This window comes from Hoplias malabaricus, chromosome 4 (genome assembly GCF_029633855.1).
Source record: "Hoplias malabaricus isolate fHopMal1 chromosome 4, fHopMal1.hap1, whole genome shotgun sequence".
NCBI classification, from domain to species: Eukaryota; Metazoa; Chordata; class Actinopteri; order Characiformes; family Erythrinidae; genus Hoplias; species Hoplias malabaricus.
Window position 1 is genome coordinate 54,361,299 of NC_089803.1, and position 20,965 is coordinate 54,382,263.

Here is a 20,965-nt window from a genome sequence, read left to right on the forward strand (position 1 = left end):
CAATACACAGAAAATTTTGATAGACATACCAAAGCAGAGTATGCAGAACATAGATAGTACACAAGTAACAAGCATACATAGATTACGTTTGAGGGACATTATAAGCAAGGGAGAATAGATTTTTTGAGGTTTGATTTGAAAATACAGAGAGTTTTAAAATGTTGGACCAGAGGGGGAAGAGAGTTCCAGAGCTACGGAGCAAATCTAGAACATGCACGATCAGCATAGCTGTGGGGTTGGAGGGAGGGACAGTAAGCAGCCTGGCTGAGGATGACCTGAGAGTGCAAATGGGATGGTAAGGATGGAGAAGATCAGAGCGGTATTAAGGTGCAAGGTTATTAAGAGCTTTGTGTAAGCGAGAAGAAGAATTTTGAATTTAATCTGGTATTTTATGGGAAGCCAGAGAAGATATTGGAGAACAGGCATGATGTGTTGGTGAGAGCAAGTTCAAGTGAGAATGTGGGCAGTGGAGTTCTCAAACATATGAAGTCTGTGGACAAAGGAAGAGCTGATGTCAAACAGAAGAGAGTTGCAGTAGTCCAAGCGGGTGTATACAATGACAAGGAGGGGCCCAAGGACTGATCCTTGATGAACCTCTTCAACACTTCAAGTCACCTGAGTACTAAACATATTTGATTCTAATTTCCTGCTCATTATAGAGAGTATAAAGGCTTACCCTGTATCAACCGCTCCCTATTCACTATTACCTACATTATAGTGTACTATAACAGGATGAATTCAGGAGTGTAGTTAATGATTTCGGACACTACCTCATATTTATTTATTATTTTTATGGGTATCTGCTATCCACAAGTATACATGGGTTGTACAGTACTTTTAGTGGTGCATTGTGGGATTGTTTGAGTACACTGAAAACTATCCACTACTACAACATGGCGGAACCCCAAAATAGTGCATTATATAGTGAATAGCACACAGTTTCAGTTTCAACAGAGTTAGTGTTAGTGTGGATTGTTGTCCAGTATTGTACTAGATGTGTATACAAAGTGTTTCACTTGTTTATAGTGTTTTTGTGTTCAAGCTTTTTGCCTATTTATTTTTATGTCTGTTTTGGATTTGCCCTTTGGAACTGTTTGCTTTGTTTTTACTGTGTATTTGGCTTGACTTTGGACTGGTCCTTGGTTTGTTATTTTAGATTGCCCCTAAATTTGATATTAAATTGTCCCCTTATTTTTGCCTGCAAAGGTCACTTGAAGGTTTTTTTTTTTAATGACCCTACCAAGACAAACTTCCACAGAGAAAAAAAAGCCACAATATTGTCACAATATTTAGTTATTGAGGATTACAATTACTGAAATCTTTTCTTTCAAACAAAGCTTTACAATAAAGTTAAGGTACAGTATGTGGAGAGTTGAAATTCAACATCATTATGATTAGTTTAAAGAAAAAATAGCTGTAAATGTCAGACATATTTCTTTCACTTCACAAAAACTATTAAGTATTCTCTGAAGGCTTAGAAGGCCCTCAGGGCTCAGCACAGCTTCTCTCTCACTGTACTCTACCACCGCACCACCATCATTCAAAGTTCCAGCTGTGCAACAAACAATTTCTTGTTTTATGCTGCAAGAACATAGCGGACACTTTATCGCCTTCAAAGTTCCCTATAGAATAAAATCTGTCAGAGCGGCCGCATGTACCACTGGAACATTATAGTGTGTTTCTGAGTGAACATGTCAGCTTTATACCATAATCAACGTTACTGACAACGTGCACCATTACATCACTTGACCTCATATGAAACCACCAGCTTTGTGAACTTCCTGATGAATGGACAAGTAACAAACAAATACTTGTTTGTTGCAGGTGTGTTTATTGAAGACAGTGTTTGCAATTTTAATCAAAGAACACTTTTTATTAATTTCCAAAGATGTTCCTCTCAATTTGCCAGCTTTCCAATTTATATGCATGTTGGAAAAAGTTTGGGTGTTTGTATGCATCCCTGGCTCTGTAAATGAGGAAAGAAATTGAGGTCTCTCTGTGTCGCCGACTGGGCCACGAGAAACAGCATCTGGAGGAGTTTGGAAGAAGGAGATACCTCAGAATGTTGAAAAGCATTAAAAATGTGGAGGATGCTGCTTTTTTCCTGCTCAATAGGTGGGTAACACTGACTAATTGTGCAGTTTCAGATGTATTTCTTAAGGTTGAACGGACTAGAAATTCAAGAGAGCACTAAAAGCATAAATGTACTTACAAATACATTTTACTGGTAATTCAAATAGTGAATAAAAACGTACAGACAGAAATTTCAGCTACATACACGCTACAGTCTCATTTCCTATTCAGACATACTGTTCCAGAGACTCATCCATGTTACCTTTAATGTATGCTAAGAACTTACTTTTCTTTCTCCTATATAGTTATAGCTTTTGAGATATAGGAGGTTTTTATTGAATAGATTATGCAAGCCAGCCAGAATAGTGTACTCAACTGGATCGCTATGACCTTTGTGGTGTAGCTGGGCAGAACCCTTTAATGATCTCTTAACTTCCTTCTACTGTGAAAACTGAATAGTCTCTGACAGCATAAGGCCCACCAGTTCCCATAATCTGATGCTTTTACAAGTATTAATGCAAATCGAATACAGAATATTTCACTCTGCTCAGGAGCATTATATTTCTGCATGTCTGTCATGGTAAATAATTGCCCTGCCTTGATCCCTTATTATTAAAAGGTCCATTTCATCAATACAATTACAATTACACCAGCTAATGCTAAAGCTGTCGCTGGGGTCTGGTAATTACTCCGAGGTTTGGGCGTAAATCCTGTCAGCTGCTACACGTGTAAGTTCATTTGGACGCCAGCTGAGGCAGGCTCGCTCTGGCAATTAAAGCTAAGTGCTTTAGCCTCTCATGTAGCAGAGCATTCAATCAACCCACATTCTGACTGGAGCTTCGCTTATCACATCCAGGCTGTAATACATCAAGCCGAATAGTTACATTACATGATGTTGTTAGATAGCTGTGCAGCAAGTTGACGCTGCGGAAAAAAAAAGCCAAGAACAGGGAGATAAGCAGCTGATGCAATAAGCACTTGGCAGGTTTTTTTGGGGTTTTTTCTTTTTTGGTCGGGGGTGTGTGGGTGTGTGTGTGGGGGGGGGGGGGGGGGGGGGGGTAATGTGATCAGGATTGGAGATAAGAGCAATGAGATTTCAGATTAAAAATGAAATGCTAACCTCCCCCAGGGCAGATTACAAGTCAAAGATAGAGCAAGCAATTACACGTTTCAGATGCCACCAAGATTAGGAAAAACGTCCTCACTATGGAAGCAAGGGTTTTAATCAGGTAGAACGAAATGTGGGAAAAACAAATCAGGTGAAATGAAGACAGGAAACGTTCTGGGTCCTCACCTCTCGGCTGGGCTGTCGGGGTCCATGTAAGCGATCAGCGGTGGAGAGGTCAGGGTTTCCGTGGCAAAGACCCCTCCCTGGAGCTGGATTCCGAATCCCATTATGGAGTCGCTGACCAGGGTAACCTCAGTGGTCTCTGTGTGCACCACCTGACCAGCTAGGCCCACAGTGCTGGATGCCAGAGACACTAGACGGAAGGAGACAGCAAAAAGATCAGTGTTACCATGGGTACACTTCTGAAAATGGATTCCTGTCCTTTCTTAATACATGTAATATTTGCCATCAAAACAAAGGCCTGGGGGTCCAGGGGACACCATTTATTAATATAGAAAATCAAAAACCACCTTTTGCTTAATTTCCAGTCATTCGTATGTTCAAATTCTTTTAAAAAAAACAAAACAAAAAAAAACACTGCGGATCTTATTCCTGATTGGACATTTGGATGCTTATTAGGAGTGAAATTCAAAGGAATTGAAGCAAATGGAAGCAAAAGAAAATGGAGTGTCAAAATTACATTATTAATAAATGCAACCAGCTTCCAACTGGAACAACTGGAACAACAAATCTCTCTGAAAACCTAAAAACAAATCTCTTGAAAAGAGGACACACTAAATAATGAATGAAACTGTGTAGATGATTGTGTAATTTGTTATATATATTCTGACAGTGACAAATAAACAGAAAACAGAAATACATTTTAACACTACTGCTTCCAGAGTAAAAGCTTCAATCTCACTAGTTGATACATCTAATGCTAAAGGTCCCAGAGGAATAGAACCTTGCTCATCCTAAATTGGATCATGCCCTCTCTCCTCATGTCTCTGTGCACAGGCCAGCTTACCAAAGCTTCGTGATAAGACACAGCCTTTTGATAGATTGCTCTATTATCCTCAGAATCCTGTCATAGCACAAGAGCCTTTTGGGAATCTCCTATAGATTAGGTGAGGAGAATCACAGGGAGTGTGGTGTGGCGCTATCTCCAAGTTCTGTGATGAAAAGCACACACCCCCAGTCTCTAAATAACATTTGATAGCAGAAATATTTGGAAGGTATACAGTATTATTGTGTTTGGAGATTGAATGCGATGGTTGCTGGACATGTTTTCACTCACCAGTTAATCTGCAGCTTAATATGATTAAAGGTCAATTCACACAAAGTCTGATATTTTTGGACAGAAAAAAAAGCAGAATGAAAAAATTAATGTGCTCATTCAAACACATTATTGTTTCTACAATAGCAGCTCATCCACAGTAACTTGTTCCTCAGAGGTTCCACTAATATCTTACATTTAAATTAAAATCAGTTCTTCTCCTCATACGCATGAGCATCACAATTCATTTTAGAATCAGGTTAAAGCTAACAGTGTCTACGATGACTGCAGGTGCAGGCAAAAATATCAGTCAAGTTCATAGTGTTTCTCTGATTGGCTGGTGGACGACTCCTTTGAGTCATCTACCAATCATCATAAATAGAAGCCTTAGCCTTTGACAATGTGCAACTTTGGGCTGTAAGACTACCCACCATATCAGAAGTTGTTATTCATTTTTGAGGTCATTTTTGGGTAGGCTGAGCCCACCCCTGCCTACATTTAATGCCAGCCTTGCTGGGTACACACTGGGTAGAGGAAGAAGAAATTGATTCCTTGAGTTGCAGCAACAATGATAAAGCTATCACTTAACTTTTAAGCACTACAACTAAATGACCCACACAACACTGGGTTCACCCTGTTTTACAGAAAAGACAAACACTCATGGTGTTCAGCACCTCATTCATGATCCAAAGCTGTATAAGATATTGTTCTGAAGGTACTTCCATAGGTCAGTTGGGCAGTTTGAGGCTCTGCTTCTGTGTGTTGCTCCTCTCATTATAAAGGATTATATTTTCTTTAACCTCTGCATATTTACAGCTGGCATGTTGTTCTATAAGATCTTGTGTTCTGCTACAAAGACGAGCTGTTCTGGCACTGTCTCGGTGCCCATTTTTTTGGTCTACAACCATGACAACGGAGGACTAATTGGTCAGCCTGATTTTAACACATCCATACAAAGCAGAGTACAGAACAGGCTGTAGGTGGAAAAATTGATAAAGCATAAGTTTTGTAACCTGACTTGTTTATTCTGTCTGTAAAAACTGGACTTGGTGTGAATAAGCCTCAAGTCTTCAGTTTTTTTTTAATAATTGCTGTTCGAGTCAATCCTACCAGTGTAAATAAGGTTTAAATTCCAATTTGACAAAAACTAAAATCTCACTACATCTCACTACAGTTGCAGAGTGTAATTTATTTTTACAGCACTGTCCTGAAATCAAGGGTAAGTGGGGGACAGAGGGGATGGGGTGGTTTCCTACCCTCCAAAAGTTACACAGGGCATTTTCTGCAATGCTGAGCCCAGAGTAACATCTCCCTATTACAGGTCAGTGAAGAATCACAATTATTTTGAGGTTTTATATAATTATTATTTTTAAGGTAAAATCACAACCTAGTGTTCCATTAACTGATTAAACCAATCCTATCATGGTAAATCCTACTTTTATTGTTTCAGGTGTAATACAACAAATATTAACTCCTTTTGTAAGCATTTCTGGATTTCCAGAAAAGCCTTTTGGAGAGGGAGTAAACAATGAAAAATCTCAGCATTCACTACAGGTATTAGCAATTGCAATTCATTCTGTTATATTATCAAGAACTTACTCACTGTGGGAGCAATTTCAACTGACCACTGTGAGGCTAACATACCCAGTGTGGAGAAAAACCCGGGCGTAGGCTATCGACCTGCACCCAGCTGAGGGCGCTGGGCTCTTTAAGATCCTGTTATACACCCAGGATGACTCTGCTGGGAGCCTTTCTCGCATGGATTGATGGCTCCGGCTCACAGCGGCTGGATTTACCATGCCAGACACATTTATTGTTTAGAAATGCGTGGACCTCTCCTAGGCTATTAGAAGAACAGGACGAGTGATAAAGGAAAAGAGAGGACTTGTCTTGGTACATGACATGAATGCTGTAATGGTTTCGACAATGCTGGGATTTACAGTGGCCTAACAATGCCAGCGGATCTGGGACTGTCCAAGACCTCTGAGCCAGTTGACAGTGATACAAAAAGAGAACAGAATGCCATTGATTGTTTTCGACTCAATCAGGCCATCATGAATGGCCATGTGGCGGCCTGAATTGGTTTTACAAGACTTTTCCTACAAAGCCCATTCACTTGGAGGAGAGGATTAGCTTGAATGCAGCCTTCCATTTGCAGAACACTTCAAAAGCTCTGACAGATCAGAAAAAAAAGAACACGAGTCTGAACACCTGAAGGGGTCGTCGAATGCAGAGTTTCAATGAAGTGTTTTATTTTCCCTTCCTTTTCTCCCCCTCCCCCCGGCACTGACGCTCTCCTCAGCCGGAGCCATGAGTCAGTTACAGGCTGTAGAACATGTGTAGGAGTTTGGAAGTGTCTCGTCTGCAGTAAAAGCAGAGCACGGACCCTCAAGTTCCTCTGAAAGCATGAAAACAAGAACTCCCATCTAAAAGAGGATTAAACGGGTACAAGAGGGAGTCAACCGCTTTGAAGTGAGGGGAATGACCCAGAGCCCAGTCCATGCCTATCAGAGAGTGTCGGAGACCTTCGGAACCAACACGGCTGTTAAACGCAGTTTGGATTTAATTGGATTTGGCTTCGGCAGAACGTATTAATGCTTCAAATGACACCTTATGGAAATTGCACAGAGGACTCTGAGCATTACCTAACAATTACATTATGTTAATGTTTCCCAGGGAGGAGATGTGCCCCTACCTTCGTCATGCTACATTTAGCACGGATATGTCTGAGCTGGACCGCAGAGACACAAGGAGAGGAGAATTCTGTTGAATTAGCATGACGGCAGGACCCAAAAGAGACACAAACTGAATGCGGAGGAAAATTATAGTGCTGGTTTTAGGCAAAAGCTCCAGAGGGATACAGTATCCGTGTATGTTTATTTATGTGGAGAGCTTTTTTTTTCCCTCTCCTCTCAAGCCTCTGCTCTACACACTGTGTATGAAGCAGCACAGAGTGACCTTCTTTATTGTCTCCCATTGTATAGAGACTGGCTGGCGTAGGCTCCCGAAGCGCCAGGGCTCCATGACCGGTGACTTTGCTGCATATTGGCACATTGTATCTCCTTAGTTTGGAAGGATTCGTGGGCATAATAAAAGTGTCAGCAAGCTTTATTCAATCTTTGTGAGCTGGCGACAATATGTCCTCTAGAGAGACATTTAACAAAGCGTCTCCATAACCCATTTAACAAGGGAGCGTCAATCAAGCGACGCTCAAAAACGATGACTCTGCTGCTCTGCATTCTCTTTTTTCTATCCTTTCTCCATCTCCCTGCCTTGCATCCCCCATTATCAGTGGCTACCACTGGCAGCTTGTGTTTATGTGGTAGTTGCCATGGTTGCAGCTTCTATCTGGATGGAATATCTGAGCTCAGGATGACTAACAAAGTGCACCATGCCTGACCTCAGTGTCATGGGTTTTGAGAAAACCACGAAGCATAATGTTCTGAATTTTGAACCAAAACTTGGTTAAAATGTCATCCACAAAAGGCTGTAATTTAAGACTGATTATAGGCCTCTACAGTGAGAGAGAGAGCAAGAGAGAGAGAGAGAGAGAGAATAAGACAATGTCTTCAGAAGAGGTTGGCATTATTCAATCGTTAGCCGCACTCACGCTCCTAATTACAGCAGACAAAAGGATTAATGGGCATCGGAGTCCTAGCCAGGATTGGACACACTACAAAATGTAAGAAAAGGGAATCGTTCATTTACAGTTATTGTTTTCGAATGAGTCACTTGGATTAACAGCTATTCCTCTGCATCAATAATTGTTTTTGTGGGAGGAAAGTGATCCCTGATGAACTTGGCTTTACTTGAATGAATGAATTTCAGAATTACTTGTAGGAAGTGCTCCTCACTACAATAGTAAAGACTATTCCAACAATTGCACACGCCTTTTCCCACATTCTTTACCAAATTATTGCTCTAAAATTTTTCTGGGCTATAATTGATATAAAATACAATAACAATTTCATTGTCTAAGCTCTGTACTTCATATTGTATAAGAAAAAAAAAAGCAGTGAAGCAGTTTCACTTGTTTGTGTCTGAATTAGCTTTGGCAAGATTACATTTACACATTAGCATATACACTGAAAGATGTCAAAGAACACCAACCTTTATCAACATTCGCTGTCCATTTTATTAGCTCCACTGACCACACTTTGTAGCTCTAAAATTACAGATTGTAGTCCACCTGTTTCTCTGTATACTTTCTTATTCCCATTTCATCCAGTTTTACAGTGGTCAGGACCCCCATGCAGGTATAATTCAGGTGATGGATCATTATTTTTTTGCGTGGGTTGTGCTGGTATGAGTGAATCAGACAATGCAGTGCTGCTAGAGTTATTAAAGCCCTCACTGCTGGACTGACAACAGTTTATTATCCACAAAAAACAGCCAACAGCGTGCTGTGTCCACTGATGAAGAACTAGATGGCAATCAACACAAACACACAGCTAACATCTCTGATTTTACATCTACAAGGTGGACCAATGAGGTGTGTATAACAGAATGGACAGCGAGTTGACACAGGGTTCAAAACCTTGAACAGCACTGCTGTGTCTGATCTACTGGAAGCAGCGCAACACGCACTAACACACCACCGCCACGTCAGTGTCACTTCAGCACTGAGAATGATCCATTACCCAAGTTATACCTGTGTGGTGCTCCTGAACGTTGAAGAGCAGGGTGAAAAAGAGATAAGAAAGTATGCAGAAAAACAGGTGGACTATAATATTTAATTGTAGAACTGCAAAGTATGTTGTCAGTGGAGCTGATAAAACAGACAATGAATGTAGATACAAGGTAGGTGTTCCTAATACAGTGATCGTTTTTAGTGTATTTTACACCCAGTTAACATTGGTTCAACAAAAGTTTGAAAATACCTATAGAGCCCCGAGAGTTCCAGGAACATTGCGACAAATTGTTACAGGCTTTGTTTTTGTTGCAGTCAATGACTGTAACAGTTAGTAATGGAGCGCTATTAGTTTTGTCTGCTTCCAGCCTTCACTGTAATCTTCAGTAACTGAAAGCCTGACCACTGGGTTCTGGTTGTTTGAATGACCTGTCCAGTCAAACTTGTATCTACACTTTCATAAAAAAAAAAAAAGACAGGGTATACACACACGCAGTACAGGTTTGCTAGGCAGTGAGAAGGTCTTAAGGACATTAATGCTTTTATTATGGAGTTCACCACTGCTTCCCTACTATTTAATACCATTTAATACGCTCTGACCTAATCTGTGATTGATTTCTTCTGATTGCACAGACTTGATTGCTCAGACAGCTGATCACTGGGTTTAAGGCACTGATTGTAGTTCTTACGAATGATTTTGAACTGTACTCTTATCTATGTCTCTTCTTATTAAGTGTCCGCGTGGGTTTCCTCTGGGTGCTCCGGTTTCCCAAAAAGAATCCCTAGGTGTGAGTGTGTAAGTGAATGTGTGAGTATGTGTCACCCCCTCGAGTAATGGCGTTCCTTCAGGGTGTGTTCCCGCCTTGTGCCTAGTGATTCCGGGTAGGCTCTGGACCCGATCTGCGAACCTGGACTGGATAAGCGCTTACAGAATATGTTGAAAAGATGAATGGAATGCAATTATATATAATTTTACACAAGCATCACACTGATTGAGAAGATGAATTATTTTAAATAATAATAATAATCTTAAGTGTCTAGGACTTTAGTACTGTACTGCATATGTGGTCTAGTTTATTGAGGTCTGCAATGATTCACATCTGTGATTGTGTGCAAGAAGGTTTGAGAGAGTTTGTGTGTTTTGCGGTACCAGTCTGGCCTGTCTCAATATCATACCTATGCTTCAGTTTTTATACCTGAACAGACAAGACATCACTGCATAAACTGCATGTCTAAAAGAAGGATTATTTCAGTAAGTTCTACAGGATGAATTCATTACGGCTGAGCTAACACATATTTCGTTCCAGTCCTGAAGATCCATTTCAGACGCTGACATAAGCAGCTTCACTTCAAGCCCTGTGTGAACGCAACAATTAATGAGGTGCTCAGAGAGCTGCAGGAGGCTGGTCCCTCCAGCGCCAGGCTCAAATTACCACTCAAATTACCGCTCAATCACAGCAAACCTCATGTCCCCCCACATGCCACAACACTGGCATCTTTAACCACCACCCAGAAGCCCTCAGAGACATGACCCACAGCTGGCCTTAATGAAGGAAAAGAGAGGTAAAATGTAAACAAATGACAGCGTGCCTCGTCCAGCAGGGGCAGCAATTAGTGCCGGTGATTCGTTTTCTTGCTCTCCTCCCAGCATTTGTTTATTGGCCCGTGGGCTCTGGCGATAAGAGAAGCCAGTGTCAGATATGATGGTGAAGCTGTGGTAATTATCTACTGCAGAGGTGGCAGAGTTGTGCCGTGAAGGCTGCTCGCCTGAACAATGTGAAATATCTTACAGGATCTAATTATGGGCTAGCCAGAGGTGTAATTTTCCCCCCTCGCTCTATAGCATGGGATATGAGTGCTGAGTGCAGAATACTAAATGTGCTCTACTTTATTCACTCCCTCTCCCGCTGTCTCTGTCTCTCTCATGATACCCAGTCCAATGAATGTACACAAACAAACATAACTCCACATACAATATGACTCTATCTCCAAGCCTCTTCTGTGCTTCTCGGTGTGAAATTTCATTCCGTTTTCTGCCTGTTTGCTTCAGTTTCAGTCACTGTGGCAGACGACGATAGGGAGCAGAAACTAATGTGAAAGGTTGGTCTTTGCTGATAAAAACTCAGAGTGTAATCGCAAGTGTCTGACCATGCTTTCAGATTTCGTGACCTCCCAGCAATGGCAGAAACATTCTCATCACTTACATTCTCAACCTAGAAACTATCCTCCAGCCTCCACTGGTACTTGTGTGGATGAGGATCATGAGCTGGAAGTGCATCAAGCTCTCACCTTGTTGTAAACTTTAATTGTCTATCCTCATTTATATTATTCTATAATCTATTTATTATATACACTGAATGATCACTGGATTAGGAACACCTACCTCGGATCAACACTCATTTTCCATTTTATCAGCTCCACTGACCATATAGGAGCACTTTGTAGTTCTACAATTACAGACTGTAGTCCATCTGTTTCTCTGCATAATTTCTCTTCCCCATTTCATCCTGTTCTTCAATGGTCAGGGCCCCCACAGAGCAGCTGTGATTTGGGTGGTGGATCATTCTCAGCGCTGCAGTGTGTTAGTGTGTGTCACACTGGTATTAGTGGATCAGACACATTAATGTTGTTTTTTTAAAGACTGCGTTTACTCTCTTAGACACATCTACCTCATTGGTCCACAGTTTGTGTTGGTCATCCTTCAGTCCTTCATCAGTGGACACTGGACACCGCCCCACAGGATATTCTGGGTTGGTGGACTATTCTCAGTCCAGCAATGACGCTGAGGGCATTAAGACGTACAGCAGCCCTGCTGTGTCTGATGCACCCCTACCTGCATCACCACCATGTCAGTGTCAGTGCAGCTCTAAGAATGATCCATCACCCAAACAATACCTGCTCTGTGGTGGTGGGAATAAGAATGTATGCAGAGGAACAAGTGGAATACAGTCTGTAATTGCAGAACTATAAAGTGCTCCAGTTTGGTCAGTGGAGCTGATAAAATGGACAATGAGTGTAGATACAAGGCAGGTGTTCCTAATCCAGTGATAGTTCAGTGTATATAGAATGTAACATTCATAAAATATATCATGATGTTAAGACTCAGACTGAACTTTTGGGAAGCAAAAAGAAAAATATTCCTTTACATTTTTTTAAAAAAGGGTTTATGGTTTATTTATTCTTGTATGTTCAGTATGTTCAGTTTTAGATGTTGTCTGGAATTTCTGAGTCTTAATAAATTTTACACTCTTCTTTTGGAAGTATCCTTAGAAATGTGTTTGAATGTTAGTTTAGACATATAAATATAAATATTAAAAATACAGGATAGTTTCTGACTTTTGCATGATGTATTCAAGGATTTTGTTCCTTCATGTCTCTAATTAAACACTGGCTTGTTCAAGTCCAGGTCTTGTTTAACATGGTGTATGGCAGCTCAGGAAAACAACAATACAACTCCCCAAAGCAACGGTGAAACTCATTTGTGGCAAGTCTACTGCTAATGCCAGCACCCAGCCCTTGATACATTAGAGGGGGCCAAAGGAAATCAATAGCAAATAGCCATTTTTGTTTACCTCAGCCATTCTGAAAAATTGAAAAGTCTTAAAAATAGATGAAGGAGAAAGTAGGCAGAGGGCCATGAGCTATGGCAACCATGAGATCAAGAGCTATGACCTACCACATAAGGGCCAAAGTGAAAATTGTACAGCCTCACATTCATTAAGCTGTAGCTCACAATCACTGAAGTGCAATGTGCTGAGTCACTGGCCTCTATTCTGGATTTAAAGCAGTTACAGTATTGTATAAGTGCTATTTTTAGTGTTATTCTAATGACATTTCTTCAGAAGTGGGGCTAAATTAATAAGCTACAGGCAAGATCTAGAATCAGAAGGAAACCTACAGGAGCTTTTGTAGTCTTTCTTCTTGAGCTTGCGTCTCATCATTGTGCCACGAGGGCTTGTAGGATACATGTTGCGAGGCAGTGTGCTCATGTTGAGCGAGCTCAGGCTGTAGGCACTCATAGAGGTGGGTGAGAAAGATGAACCCAGAGCTGAGAAAGAGAAATCAAAAACATTCACATAAGGACATTTCAGTTTTAGGCAGCATAAAAATAACATAACTCGCCTCGCTGTGCTGAGCTAATTTAACAACATTCTTATTAACTGAGCAAATCAAATGCACTTTTCCCCTCTCTCGTTTGATACCGCACACAAACGATGAGCTTGATATCAAAAACCAAATTCATAAATACTCCACCAAGCCTCAAAGCTGTGCTCATTACAGAACCATGACTCTCATGTTCCATGCTCAAAGGGAAAAAAAATCAAAGTTAATACTGATCGGACCAAACATTTGAAACAAAAAAAAAAAAAACACATCTAATCCAGAGCTGGTTTGGTGATGCTACCCCAAATATATGTTTCACTTCGCCAGCGCATTTGCCGCATGTAGGGAACAGATTAGAAACATTTGTAGCAGTTGCTCTCTCTTGGCACTAGAAGACAAACTGCAATGCTTCTTTTCTATACAAGCGCTAATCGGCGCAAAGCTGCCAGAGTTTAAGCAGCTTGCTAATGAGGCCTACCACTCAACCTGCATTCTGTACTGGGTGAGTTCACCCAAATTCACCGGCAAATGAATTAAGCACCTTCTAAAGATTAAATCCTGTTGTTTCTCAGTGGAGGTTAAGGGTAAATACTGGAAGGAAATTTTGGTGAAATTTTGAATAGAAGACAAAGACAAGCTCCTTAAAGAGAGAGCTGCATGAGTGACAATGGCCTTAAGGTAATTTATGCTTAAATTATGCGTAAAGCAGTTTTGCCAGTGCAGTGGTCACAGCTCCTTTTTTAGCTCTGGTGGAATGAGACAAAATGAGACTTAAGAGCGGTTAAGAACATGCACACATTGCCCTTGAAATGCAGAAAGAACTACACGCAGGATCAATACAGGTACGACGGCTGAAATTTATAGCGATGAGCCGGTTATAATCACGCAGGGGCAGGGTTTCAGGTGAGGGAGCGCTGAATCTCAGAGAGCAAATGAGAGGGGGACAGTGTGGGAGGTGAGGAGTGTCAAGAGCGACTAAATGGCTCCTATGAAAATAGATGATCTTGATAGTCCCATATCATCCCAACTTATTAGCCTATTAGGAGACATTATTAGAGCAGGGGCCCAGGCTATCAATTACCATTGACAACATGTCCCAGAAGCCCCTACTGTGCAAGGCTATAAAAGGCATCCAAGCCCCTCAGTGGAAAGAGTAAGCCAGGCCATGTGGAGTCCAGTATCACAGCAGTACAGAGGCTGTGTGATCATGCTCTCACAGCTCCAGGCCAGGCAAGGTAGCTTTATGCACAGGCCCTGCCTGTGTTTGCAGCAGAGTGCTCTATTCTAGAGAACACTGCTAAATTACACAGCAAAAAGGCACTATAAAGGCTGAGAGAATCTCAATCGCCATGTGCTTGTCTTACATTGTATCGCTGCTCCGCACCTTGCCTCAATGTGCTTGCCTCTGGTGAGGAATAAAGCTCAGCAACAGCACACAGAAAGAGGATAAAGGACGAGCAATACGGACAGAGAGAGAGAGAGAGAGAGAGGGAAAACATTTAGTAGCCTCAGTGCATTTCAGGGACAATAAGAGGGCCAGGAGTTTAGTTCCGCTCTACTTTCTCCTCAGCAACAAAAAAGCAAAAACACACAACACAAATGCACACAAATCTACACTAGACACAGGACACATAATCAGACATATACTAATTTGACATAGACTATAAAAACAAATGTATTGGGATGCACCTCCTAATCAGTAAATTCAGGTGGTTTATTCAGTCCCATTGCCATAGGTGTACAAAATCAAGTGTCTAATCTTGCATTCTGCCTTTACACATATTTGTAAAAAATGGGTCAATATAAGATCTCACTAAAACTGAGGTTCGTTAGATAATACGATGCCATCAATGCAACAAGTTAGCTTCTGTAATTTCTTTCCACCTAGATAGTCCTAAATCAACCATGAGCAGTATTATGGCAAAATGGAAGCATTTAGCAACCACAGCAACTCGGCCATAAAGTGGCAAACCACATAAGTTACAGAGCTGAGTGCTGAGGCGCACAGTGCATAAAAATCACCAATGCTCTGCCTACTCAATAACTGCAGAGTTCCAAACCTCCTCTGGCATTAACATCAGCACAAAGTCTGTGTGCCGGGAGCTTCATGGCATGGGTTTCCATGGCCGAGCAACTGCATGCAAGCCTTACATCACAAAGTACATTGCAAATGTCGGATCACACTGGATTCTGGAGTGTGTGTTCTATAGGGTGACAAATCACACTTGGAAAGGCCAGTTTATGTTCCAGAATGCCTGCATACCAGTTCACAAAGCAAGCTCCATAAAGGCCTGTTTGAAGTTTGGTGTGGAAAAACCTAACTCACCTGCATAGAACCCTGACCTCAACACCACAAAACACCTTTGGGAACTAGAAAGGAGGATCTGAGCCAGAAATATGTAAACATGTATACATATGCAAAAATACGTATACACATACTCCAAAATCCTGTAGAAAGCCTTCTCAGAAATGTGGAAGCTGTTGTAGGTACACAGGGGGGACCAACTTCATATTAATGCCTATGGAATTAGAATAGGATGTCCTTAAAAGCTCCTGTAGGGGTAACAGATAGGTGCCCCAGTACATTTGTCCCTATAGTATGAGTACAGTGACAAATAATTAAAAAATATAACAAAATAATTAAGGTGCAAAGTACATACTGATTGCCAATATGTTATATTATTAATACACACTGCTACAGAATAATTGGAGAGAAACAATCCAAACAAAACAGGTGAGATTTTCTAGTTATATATTCATATTACCATCGAGCAAATCAATTTGTGACCGCACTGTACTGCCAACACCGCACTGTACTGCCCAATACTAAAACGTAATTAAATCGGTCAGTACTTAAACAGTGTTCATATAATCTTATAATATGCTTTTATAGAAGTTGTTCTTTGAAAATGTACTTTTACTATTTATTTCACAAAAATAACAACACATTAATCTGCCCAGGATTCCTTCATATATTGGATACTCACTGAAAACTACAGCAGAGTGGACATCACCACTACACACATAAATTAGATGGTTGACCCCTTTTACACTGCTTTTTCTAAGAGCCACGGGCAACACTCTTAATGCTATGCTTGCCAACCATAATAACAGGCTCTGAACAAGAGTGTCTGCTAAATTTAAAATTTACACTAACCGTCGTGGCAATGTAGGATCTAAAATGAATCTTTAGGTTTTGAACCTTTCTATTACTCTTCATTAATGGATAGTAACTTGCTCATGTTTTAAAATGTGAAAGCAACATGATCAGTTACTGGAATCAGTATCTGCCACAAGTCAAGCAATTATCTGCTATCAGCACTAGCCCTATAATTCTATAAGTGCCTTCTTCATTTAAGTCAAATAATATCTAATGCTGAAGCAGCCATGTTAAATTGAGTGCAATTTAACATCAGATAAGTCTTGCAGAGGATAAAACAAGACACATCTGAGAATGAAACTTACAACACTCAAATATAACAGCCAAAGGAGAAGGTCAAAGCTCAAGGGGAAGAAGAGAGGATGAGAGACTGAGAGATGAAAGGTTAAGGAGAAAGGGAAGGGTCATTACGAGGGTTGTTCGGAGAGGATTTCTGCTTGGCCTGGCTGCGGGACTGGTCAGGGTGGTAGGTGTTATAGTGCTGGTAAGGGAGGAAGTTGCTGTTGTTGTTGGTGCCGGACTCCCAGGGCAGCGGTCGGTTGCTCCTCTGCACCTTGACTGACCACACGGAGAGGAGAGAGAGAGGAGGTGAGCGAGCAGCACAGTACAACAGCGTATATACACTCACAGTACAAAAACTAACATACAGTACACACAGGGGACATTAGGAAATTTGTAAATTTCACATTCCTTTTTTAAAGGGAAAATTTCGTGTAAAATCATTGTTTTATATCAGCATTATCTTGCAATATCTGTCACTAATATATTACAAGGACAATGCTTTGAATGCATTTACCAAGATACAAAGAGAATACTTATTTTCAAAGAGGAATCCTGATATATCAGTGTCAGACATTCCAATGAAATGCAATGAAAAAAAACGATGTTTAGTTGAAGTTCCCCTTTCGAATAGTAAAATTCACAAATTATCTCAGCATTTATGACGCCATGTACATCTTTACACTTGTACACGAGACCACAATAACTGTAATAACTGTAAAACAATATAACTAACGCTAACAAACACAGCTAGGGCACGACCTGAGTAGCCACTGAGGTAAACCTTTTCACAGAAGCAAAACAATTTGACCAAGACTCACAGAAGATGGGTTTTTCATGAGAAAACTTTTTATTGGACAAACAAGAGTGCTGCCAGAGAGTGTGTGGTAATTTAATCTATTTCACCTTGGTTGCCTGTGTGTGTGTGTGTGTGTGGTCTAGATATTCTTCACTTTGTGGGGACCAATATCTGTTAACTTACACACACATTGTGAGGATTTCTCACATTAATTTCATTTTAAGGTAGATCATAACTTTTAAAGGTGAAGGAATGTTAATGTTAGGGCTAGGGTTTGGGTTTGGTATAGAGTTAGATGAAGACTGTGTGTGTGATTGGATGCAAATGTGTATTAGAGGGAATTAGGCTCTTTTAGTTTCCCGTTTTGGTTTTCAATAATTTTTATTAAAATAACCTACACATCTTTGTGATAAGTTAAAAAGATGTTTCCACTTTTGTCCCACACCGACATAGGGGCTAGTGACTTACACAAAACTGTAGAAAGCTCAAACCTGAAGAGCTTTTCAAACATTGGCATATTCATTTTGACCATGACGCAGAACATCAGATAATAAACACTGAGTAGGTTGACAGTAGTGGATTACTTGATTACTTATGAGAAATGTTCCTCAGGTTGGTGGAAGAGTATGGTTGGAACAACTTGTAATTCAATCTCTGACTAACTGGCAAAGCAATTTTGTCAGAGGGGTTGCTGCACTATAATTTGAATGTCATTGGCTTGCCTAAGCCTTTACAACAGCTATAGAAAACACATGCATTCTTCCATTTCGTTCTCAGACAGAATAGAGGCAGCATACTCACAGGACACTCTCCATCTCTCCATCACACACCTGCATCAACCATCGATCCCCAGTGCCGCAGGCCTCAGTTAATTTTAGCAGCACATTGGCTTTAAGTGCTAACACTGGTTTCGTGTGCGCACACACACACACACACACACACGCACACACACACACACACTTACACAGAGAAAGAGAGAGAGAGCTAAAAGGCTGAGAGGGCATTATAGGATGAGAGGGAGAAAGAACTTGAGAGATTGAAAGCACTACAGGACTGAGAAAGAAAGAAGGAAAAAGAAAGAACAGTACAGTACTACAGTACTACAATCTGGCTGAAGTCTGGTCTGTCTATGTACAATCTGTCACCTTTATTGGGACATGCATTACATCACATTCAGACAATGTATAAAAGTAACCTCTGTGTGTGTGTGTGTGTGTGTGTTTTTCTCACTGCCTGACTGCTCTTGAGATATCCAGCAGTCATTAGCCAGCAGGGCTGGCTGCCATTTGGGCAATTCCCTGGCATGAGGAAGAGAGTAGTGTATATGCATGACAGAGCAGGTGTATGTTAACATTCATGGCAATATGTCTGTGTATTTGTGTGTGTGTGTGTGTGTGTGTGTGTGTGTGTGTGTGTGTGTGTATGGTTATTTGATGCTGTTAATGTGCACCTGATCACAGCTGGCAAGCCACAACCAGCTCAGATTAGTATACGTATAAATACGTTACATCTCCACAACTCCCTTCACTCAGATCCTGAAGGACATGCTAAAGATGCCAGTCATTTAGTTTGTGTGTGATCTACCAAACAAGACGTTTTCACATACTGTCACCTGTAAAATAGACGCTCTGGACAAAGTTCAGACTGTTGCAGCATACTTTTGAAAGGGGTAAGGTGAAACTTTAAAGTGATAATAAAATTTTCCTTCCAAACTACTGCTTTGAAGTTTGTGCTGTTTCTCCAGTGGGCCCACTGGTTGCAAAGCTTGCAAAAATAACTTCTGCTACTGTAACTTTGTAAGAAATATGCTCAAGAAACAACACTCAACTAAAATACGTACATAACACATATTACATTTTTAATTACACATAACCCTCAAGAATTAAATCTAACGCAATTTTTTCATTAGTATGTCCAACCATTGTATTTAATACAGCTTCCATTCTGTTGTGTTCAGTTGTGTTTGCTGTGTTTAAAAGATATTGTCATAAAGAGTTATTTTTCCACACCTACACATTGCATTCTTAGAAGTTGGTTGCATTTAATGCATTTAACAGGTGTATTTAATTAAAAATCAGTGTGGTCCATTTGGAACAATTTCCTTCCAGCAAGGTCCAGATCTCAGGACGTTTTGCTTCACCTTATAGAGTCATTTCACATTATTGCTTTTGATTTATATAATTTTTGAAACACTAATTTTGAACTGGCTGCAGGAAGACTGTAGGTTCATCTTTAATAGTTTGGTTTTCTGCATTAGCGTTCCTTATTTTGGAGCAAGACATACTGTCCTCAGCCTTCTGTCTCTCTTGCTCTCACGAGTGACCTTGCAACACAGGTTAAACAATCAGTTTAATTGGCTAAATTGATAGAGGTTATCGCCATAGTAACTGAGATTTATGTGTTGGTCACCAATCCATTGTGATGCCCACTGTTTTTTTTGTGCTATGAACCTATTTCAAACATGGCATCTTGAGTATTACTGTATGTCTAGCATAACTTAATAAGTGTTAACAGGCTCTGTGCCTCTTTTCTGCTTTGTGCCCCTTGGCTATTGTATCATATCAAATTCTTGCTTGCAGCAGAGCTTTCAAAAATGGCTACAGCTGCTGACCTTGTAAGCAATACGCCTGAGAAACAATACAGGTCAACTACATGTAGACATTCTATTACGTCAAATGGTGGCAGGAGATTATTTTGAGCTGTGCTGGAGGACACATATGGTCTGTTTGTAGTTGGAAACACAGCAGGCTGCGTGAGAGACAAGCTGATAGCAGCTGGATAATGTAGGAGGATATGGCCAAGGCCAAGACAGTAATGAGCCATTGAGGGAAATGAAGGATTGGCCTCATGCTGGCCTTTTCACCTTCAATTCTGCTCATCCTCTGCAGCATGGTCCCCTAGCCTGCAAACCTATAACAAAAGTACACATGGGCACTGAAACAAAAAAATAAATAAAAAAATAAAAATATATGCTCTGTGACTCTCCTGAAGTAGTGGAACAGATCTTTATGGAGTTCTGAGTTATAATGCCAATACAGCTTACCTTCAATTCATTGTCTTAGGCTGACTAGGCAGGAGGAAAGCAAGGGAAAAATCAATGGCAGGCTTGTAGCAACATTCTAGACCTTCAGGAGTTTCTCCTGGGTTCCTCTGTTGTTGACTAATCTCCCTGCACTGATACGGTCTTGCTCCACTGCTAGTTCAATCGTATAAATCCTGCTGTATCTGGGGGCACAGGCATGTAGGTGCTTTGACTCCTACACAGAGATAGCACCCTGGACCTGATAAGTCATGACAGGCCAAACACTGCAGATCTTGAGAATGCATACACAGAATCAGCATCCGTCTAAACTTTTGACAAACGCTCTGGCACTAACGCTATCTCAGAGCCTGGCAACACACAGTTTAATTAAGACCTGCTGGCCGACAAAACAAGGCAGTGACAGCGAATAACCACAGAGAGGTGACACACAGGAAGCATGTTCGCCATAAAAAGAGCCGCATCTTCAGTCCAGCTATCTACGACCGGACACATC

The 20,965-nt window shown here is 40.8% G+C and overlaps 1 protein-coding gene across 15 annotated transcripts in view; it reads right to left on the reverse strand.

Moving 5' to 3' along the window:
* The window catches only part of grip1 (glutamate receptor interacting protein 1), a 401,866-nt gene that overhangs the window by 45,810 nt on the left and 335,091 nt on the right, over window positions 1–20,965 (reverse strand). For 14 of the 15 annotated variants that reach the window (XM_066667721.1, XM_066667724.1, XM_066667726.1 and 11 more), the window contains exons 10-12: window positions 16,763–16,909; window positions 12,986–13,135; window positions 3,368–3,554 (exon numbers count right to left, since the gene is read on the reverse strand). In XM_066667721.1, coding sequence (XP_066523818.1) covers window positions 3,368–3,554; window positions 12,986–13,135; window positions 16,763–16,909 — 484 coding nt within the window. The remainder of the gene's footprint in view (window positions 1–3,367; window positions 3,555–12,985; window positions 13,136–16,762; window positions 16,910–20,965) is intronic. The other variant, XM_066667725.1, reaches the window with a different exon arrangement.